Consider the following 8,145-nt stretch of genomic DNA (forward strand, 5'->3'; position numbering starts at 1 on the left):
CGACTCTGAGACTAGTCAGGATTGAGGGAAAGATTAACGGAGCAAAGTACAGAGAGATCCTTGATGAAAACCTGCTCCAGAGAGCCAAGGACCTCAGACTGGGGCAAAGGTTCACCTTCCAACAGGACATTGACCCTAAGCACACAGGCTTCGGGAGAAGTCTCTGAATGTCCTTGAGTGACCCAGCCAGAGCCCAGACTTGAACCCAATCTAACATCTCTGTAGAGACCTGAAAATAGCTGTGCAGCGACTCTCCCTATTTATCCTGACAGAGCTTGAGAGGATCTGTAGAGAAGAATGGGAGAAACTCCCCAAATACAGGGGAGCCAAGCTTGTAGCGTCATACCCCAGAAGACTCGAGGCTTGTAATCGCTGCCAAAGGTGCTTCAACAAAGCACTGTGTAAAGGGTCTGAATACTTATGTAAATGTGATATTCCAGTTTATTTATTTTACTAAATTTGCAAAAATGTCTAAAAAAACTGTTTTTGCTTCGTCATTATGGGGTATTGTGTGTAGATTGATAAGGGGAAAAAAACTATTGAATCAATTTTAGAATAAGGCTATAATGTAACAAAATGTATTAAAAAGGGAAGGGGTCTGAATACTTTCCAAATTCACTGTACATAGGCTACCATTTAGGAATCTGAGATGTGTAACAGTAGACCAAGGGCACAAACCAAATGACACCCGATTCGCTGTACAGTGCACTACTGTACTTTTGACTACATAGGGAATATGGTGCTATTTGGGACACAGTACCAAGTCTAAACTATCAACCTGCCTCTGTCAGCACCATGTTACGTCATTGCACCGTTTTGCTAAGTGATACAGCAGCTATGCCGGAGACTGACAGTGTTATTTTACTGTGTATGTGTGTGACGTGTGTGCGTGTGTGCGTGCGTGCGTGCGTGCGCCTGCCTGCCTGTGGCCGTGTGTGTGTGGTCTGGTGTGGTCTGCGGGGATGTGGTGAGATGCATATCTTTAATAACAGTACATTAGAGCTGTGATGGAACAGACAGACCATCTTCCCTGCTAAGCTGCTGGAAATTGAGTCTGATGGCTCGTGAATCAGAGAGCCTTGTTGTTGTGATTGCATGTCTGCGTCGAAATGAGGCTGTTCTGAAGGCAAAAAGGGGTACAATTCAATATTAGGAAGGTGTTCCTACTGTTTTGTACACTCAGTGTACAGTGGATCATTCTATGGATAATTCCATACGATATCACCAGGGGTGGGATATGTGTGTGTGTGTGTGTGTGTGTGTGTGTGTGTTCTCTGCACCGAGAGTAAAACATCATCCCTCTGCCCCTCCTGTATCTCCATTGTTTGTGCAGTCTCTCCCTTTTCTCTTTCTTTCTCTCGTTCACTTTTTCTCTTTCTCTTTCTTCCCTCTGTCTGTCTGTCTCTCGCGCTCTCTCTCTCTTCGTCTCTCCCTTCTCTCTCTTTATCTCTGCCCCTCTCTTCTATAGTTTTCTTCCTCTACCTTTTAGCCTCTACCTATTCTCATTCTCCACCAGATTCTAGCCAAAATTAATAATGGCCCCCAATGGAACATAATACAAGACAATTGTACATTGCATCAGTGGCCACAAAGCATGCAGCTATGTGAATCATGCTAATGATTGTAAAATAACATAATCACAGATGCCAAGACTGTAAAGGAAGTCACTGGGAGAGGATGGTGTGATAAAATCCTCACAAAATCCAACCATGTCCCAACCAGCCTCCACATTTGGCAATCACCATTGCGGAATGATGATGAACAAGCAATAAACCTGCTAATCTTGAACACTTCTCTCTCCCCAAAGCAGAAGGCTATAACTCCTTCTGTTTCTCCTACACATCCTAATTGAGCATCATAACCGTTATCCATATGTTTCACTGTGGAGCAGTGGCAAAATCAGCTCATTTCTGACTTTGCGAGGTTGTATTATACATGTGTATTACTGCTGGTCTATATGAGTGTGTTGGTGTTACAGAACATCTGTGCTGGCTTCCACCCCGTTTACATCGTCCACACACAGACAACACTTTTTGATGAGGCTCATAACAGGACAGTGCCAATGCTACTGCTAATCTGTGTCCACGTGAAATCTGACTAGGTGCAACATAGAATTAAGTATAGAACCCATGTGCTGTAGGAGAATTTTAGGATCTCAATCAAAGACACAACTTATTCTTGCCTTTTATGATTTCTTATTGTCGAGAAGGAACCTGCAAGTAAGCGTTTTGTTGGACGGTGTATGCCATACAACTAATAAAAAACTTTAACTTGAAACTTCATATCGGTGACTGTATCCCTTGGAGTGCAAAGTCAGACAAGGTGGGTCAAGTGAAGAGCGCAGTGCCCTCCTATAGTCAACAGCTTTCCCCAATCCCTGCTCTCTCATTTAATAAACACATGAGCAGCTGGTTTGCTGGTGCAGCAGAGTGTGGGTGTTTGCGTGTGTCAAGTGTGTGTGTGTGTGACTTTGTGTGTGTGTGTGTGTGAGGGGGGTTGTTGTCATGGCTACCTTTCTTCCTGCGCTCCCCTTCAGCTCCAGATGGGCCAGGCTTATTGGAAACAGAGTCATAGAGGTTGCCAGACCCTATCTGGAGGCCCTCGGGGGCCAAATTAGGGCTCCCCATAGGCCACATTAGAGCCTGTTAACTAAGTTAGATGGAGAAATGGACCAAGGGAGCTGACTGACAGACCGGGGCTCAGACTTCATCCTAAATGGCACCCTATTCCCTAAATAGTGCACTGCCAGACTGGATCAGGGTGCCATTTGGGGCGACCTCAGACTCATCTCAGGGCTATAGTCTCTATTCTCTCCTCTGTCTTTTGTTTGCCTGCTGATCGGGAGATAACAGCCAGTTCCTGACAATGGAGGCTTTTCAGGTGGGATGTATTTTGGAAAAAAATGGCTGAGGAACGATAGTTAATGTATTCCAGTATTTCAACGCAAAGGTAGCTACGGTATTGTATTATGAGTTATGGGAGATGGGTTTGCTGATTCTTCCAAGAATAGTCCTTGCAGATTAATATGTGATGTTTCTTTTCAGAATTTCCACAGACGAGTTGGTGTGTGTGTTCGCGTGTGTGGCTGTGTGTTTAAACCCGAGTCATTGGGGGTTAGCCTGTTGAACTGAAGCCCAGACAGCATTTCTACTACATTGCCACATTCTTGATGCCCATCCAAGCATTTTTCTATTTCTTTACAAGCAAATCAACAAGGGTAGAGGTCAGTAAGTGAGAACGTTTTGATTTTGGAATTCAACCATAAAGACTGGGGCCATGTACTTCCTGCCCCTCTGTCTCCCTGCCCCTTAGGTATGATTGACAGGCCTGTTGACAGCTCATATAGGCTCCAGATGAGGCCTGCTCACTGTCCCTCACACTCCCCTCCATCTGACGCACCACTGGGAACGATCATAAATCTCCACACACACACACACACACACACACACACACACACACACACACACACACACACACACACACACACACACACACACACACACACACACACACACACACACACACTCTCTCTCTTCAAGCCACTGGAGCCACTTGATCATCTGACGTGGATGTTTAAGATCCCCGTATCGAGGCCAAGCTTCAAACCCCCAGGGTGTGATGGCGTTTCCTCATAACTGCCTTGTTCAGGGGCAGAATGACAGATTTTTACCTTGTCAGCTTGGGGGTTTGATCTTGCGACCTTCCGGTTACTAGTTCAACACTCTAACCACTAGACAACCTGCCGCCCCAATCTTCAATGCATTGTCGGTCTTCGGCTGCATATTTTCCACGATTTTCATCAAATATGATAATGTTGTGAAGCCACGCCCATTTTCGGAAAAATTGCATTATGGGCCCAAAAAGTACACGTATACTTCGTATTTTGGCGAATTTAGTACGACATCCGGGAACTTTTGGCATACTAACTATATCCATACTATGACCAATAAGCATACTATATACTCAATTTACGTCACAAATAGTACGGTTAGTACGAGTATTCGAACACAGCTTATAAGCAAAAGTCAGTTATACTGAGGGTGCATCTCAAAAGTGTAGAGTCCTTTCATGACCTACCCTCTATGAGTGACAGGAGACAAGGATAGAAAACCATGAAAGAGTATTGAGACACACCCATAATCTTGTGCAACTCTCCGGGCAGCAATTTCACTTACGACAAGTGGGAGGAGTCAGGAGCAAGCTCAACAGATTCTGCTTTAAAATGAAATGTCATTGAATCCACAATGGACACCATTGAATGGGGTTGCGAGTAGATTTGGTTGGGTTTGTTGTGCTTGTCTCATTCAGGTCATTCAGTTATGCTCAGAGTTTGCTTTTTCCAATGCCATCACGTAGTCAAGAAACATCTAACTTTGCCAGCTATGGTCCACAGCGGAAAGCAGAAGAGCCTGTGAGCACAGACTCAAGGATACCCACCCAAGACCTATTCAGACCGCTATGCCATTTGAACAAAGGATACCTGTTCAAATCCCTGTGCAAACTGAGCACGGGAGACCTGCACCATCTCCTGTACAGTTTGAACATAGAAACCCTGTTTAGTAACCAACCCAGGTGCCTGTAAAATATGAACCTCAACAGCCTGCCAAAAGAGCCGGTGAAGTTTGAGCTGAAGAATCCAGTGTCTGCCACCAGTGTAGCGGTCCAGTGCAGGGAAGATGTGGTTCAGGTGAAGGTCAAGCAGGATTTCCTTGGGGAAGGCCCTCCCATTGTAAGAACAAATGAGGTTGGAGTTGAATGCCATTATCAAAGCTAAGGACTTTTATTTCATTCTCACTTTTCAAATGTTTTCCGTGTCATGCTCCAATGAACACAACCCTGGCTCTGGCTGTAAAACGTTTGTATCCATCAGGAAGCACAATGTGACCAGTAATGCTCTGAAGCCTACCTGGGTTCCCTTTGCCTCCACCAAGGTCGCAGAGCAGCAGCTGGTCTTTTCTCTCATGCTCATGACGTGGGGGGTATAGAACATAGGGTTTAAAGGTGCAATCTGTAACTTTCATCACTCCAGTAGAAACTTGAGATACTGTGAACACATTTGGCCAAGAAGCAAAGCAAATTGTTAATCGCCAAGGCCCACCCTCAAACTTTGAAAACAAGTGCAGGGGCCGCATATTTGACTGGAAATAAAGGTGAGTCTACACCTTTAAAGTTGACCTCTGCCATTTTTGGTGATAGAGTACCACCGTATCAGTCATAATACCCATAACCTAGCGGTCAAACAGGGAAATGGTTCCAATCATTTTCCCCATAGGACATTTTTATGTAGGCTTACTCTGCCATGATATTTTGATAACCGTGTAAATCTCTCTAGGACAGTCACTTTTATTAATGTATTCTCCTGTATTTACCCCCCCATTAAATGCTAATGTGGCTGTCATAAAGCACTACAAATGCCATGATGATCTGGACGAGACGGCCGAATCAAGGCAAAGGTAAGAATCTCCGGATTAACTATCTAATGTTAGCTAAATGTAGTAATGAATAAATTGGCAAAGTGTCTTTAAATTGACAATTCTCTGTACTGTTTTGTGCAAGTTTGAAATTCACACAATACCTGCTAGCAAAGGTGTCAGCTAGAGATGACATACAGGACCTTGCAAGGATTTGTAGTCTTGCATGATGTCTACATTGATGCTAATTAGCATTTTAGAATCTGAAAGTAAAGAGAGCAGGATATATTGATAAAAGTAACCTTAGCCATGTAAATCTCTCTTGGACATCAAAACATCACACAACCCTTGTTTTAAGAGTTTCTAAAAATCTCCTATGGGAAAAATGAATGGTGGAAAAACAACTGGAACCATTTCCCTGTTTGACCGCTGGGTTTTATGGTTATTATGACACCTCCACTGTAGGGCTCTATTGCTGCTTTAGCTTTTCTTCTCTTTCAGATGACTGGCAATTTGAGAGGCCCTCCAGTATCTACTTTCTGGGGCATGTCATGAGCATTGAAGCCTCCATTATCCAAGCCCACCACACAACTCTCCGTGTCTACGTGGACAGCTGTGTAGCTACGCTGGCCCCTGAAATGGCCTCTAAACCTAGATATTCCTTCATTGAGAACCATGGGTGTGTGAGCGGTGCGTGTGCGTTCCCCTTCCAGCTTACTATACTTCTGTATATTGTGAATGTAAATGAAATGTTGTTTTTATTTCCTCCCATTAGGTGTCTGACTGATGCTAGACAGACAGGCTCTAAGTCCCACTTCCTGCAGCAAACCCAGGATGACAAACTCCAGTTTCAGCTTGAGGCCTTCAGGTTCCACCAAGATGAGAGGAGCTCTGTGAGTAATGATACATTCACCTGAAGGCCATTTTATTTTTAGTCTGTATGTACTGTACTCACCTGTCATGTTCATTAGGCACTAAATGGAAGAAAACAAACAGGGAATACGTGGACTTTTCCAATAAGAAACACTGACTTTGATTTTCTGTTGTTTACTCTAATGAACACAACATCGTACAAGTAATATCTCTCCTACCTTCCTATAGATGTACAGTACATCACATGTCATCTGAGAGCAATGTCGGCCTCTGCTTCCATTGACTCAGAACACGAGGCTTGCTCGTTTACTACAGAGGCAAACCGATTTGTCTATGGGGATTGAGTTCATACTGCACAAAACTATAATTCTGCAAACATGGATGTTTCTTTATTGGATTTGTATAGAGCTAGGACCCAAAGCTGTACATGGTTTTAATTTGTTTGCATTTTCTGAACTGGGGTCCTGTTTTCCACTAACTGAAGCTTTGAGAAACTGCTAAAACCCCATGCTATAAGCAAGAGCTTGTAGGTAAACATTTGGACAGAAATGTTGTATTACTCTGTTTATGATAACGTTGTATTGTATTCTGAGTGAAATAATTGAACTTCCTTCCTCAGGCGTGTCTCTCATGGGGATACTGCTGGCTGCTGTGGGAGTGGTCCCACTCACTGCACTGGCGACATTGCTGTATTTGAGGCTACGCAAACTCCACAGGCAGCAACCATGTAGATGACAATAAACCTGTTCTGAACTGACTCCAGTTCTCCGCAGTCTTATTTACATCTTTGGAATAGGGTAGGTTCCAGATCGAGGCAAATGATCAGATCCCATGTAGTCCATTATTATGATGCAGCAAGATGTGCAGCCCGACCGCTAGGAAGATGACCTGGAATACCAATTTATCTGGTTAATTAATGTAATTGAGGCTGTGGTGTCCGCTCGGTTTCTCATTAATAGGCGAGGTTTTCAAACAATAACCAGCATATACTGCAATCCTCTGTGACTGCAGCTAAATCAACGAGCCAGTGAGCAGTAACAGCTCCTTGGTAACACGTTCAACCATTTCAAAAAAATCTATTAGCTTAAAATGCAATCAGGGTTGGGGAGCAACTGATTACATGTAACTACATTACCAGCTAAAATATTGCAATTAGATCATTTTGAAAACTAGATTACTTAATGGATTACTTTTCAATTCAGAAAGGATGTTTGCAAAAATAAATACATTATGACATTGTTCTTTTTTCTCAATGGCATTCAATTCAGCATTGAGTTTAAGTTTGTTCCATCTGAGCGAGTCTGACCGTAAAAGCCTGAGACCACTGACACACTAAATGCGTTTGATGGATCCTTTTAGTTTTCTAATGCCTGTTAAGGGGAAAGTAATCTAGAAGTAATCAGAATATGCTACTGTGTTTGGGTTATCCAAAAGTTACGTCACTGATTTACAATTTGACCGGTAACTAGTAACTCACTGATTACTTTTAGAAAGTAACCTACCCAACCCTGAACGCAATATAACATTTACTTCATCAAATCACTTACATAAACAGTATTCGAAGTTGCCACGACCATTACAAAACAGTTACATTCTGAACCAAGGATTTCCTACTGTAGGCTAGCATGGTTAAAACCGACTGAACTAGACTCACTCAGTGGTGAGAACGACGTTCAGTCTGGTTTAAGCAGGCTAAGGCCAGCCCTGATCCCAGTCATCACAATTACATGCCGTCTGGTGTTTCATGCTCGGTGCTGTCATCAAACACGGCTGTGGTATGAAAGTATGGCCGTTGCATACCAATGTCATGGAGCAACATATATCCAACATCACACTTGATCTGTGTGCTAGACATGTGAAA

The 8,145-nt window shown here is 43.4% G+C and overlaps 1 protein-coding gene across 1 annotated transcript; it reads left to right on the forward strand.

Moving 5' to 3' along the window:
• The first annotated feature begins 4,585 nt into the window (after positions 1-4,585).
• Positions 4,586-6,628, forward strand: LOC115179275 (zona pellucida sperm-binding protein 3-like). The gene is made up of 5 exons (XM_029740654.1): positions 4,586-4,764; positions 4,865-4,972; positions 5,896-6,090; positions 6,187-6,304; positions 6,521-6,628. Exons 1-5 carry the CDS (start codon positions 4,586-4,588, stop codon positions 6,626-6,628), a joined length of 708 nt encoding a protein of 235 aa, XP_029596514.1.
• Positions 6,629-8,145: the final 1,517 nt, after the last annotated feature.

The sequence above is a fragment of the Salmo trutta genome, chromosome 39, assembly GCF_901001165.1.
Source record: "Salmo trutta chromosome 39, fSalTru1.1, whole genome shotgun sequence".
Classification (NCBI taxonomy): domain Eukaryota; kingdom Metazoa; phylum Chordata; class Actinopteri; order Salmoniformes; family Salmonidae; genus Salmo; species Salmo trutta.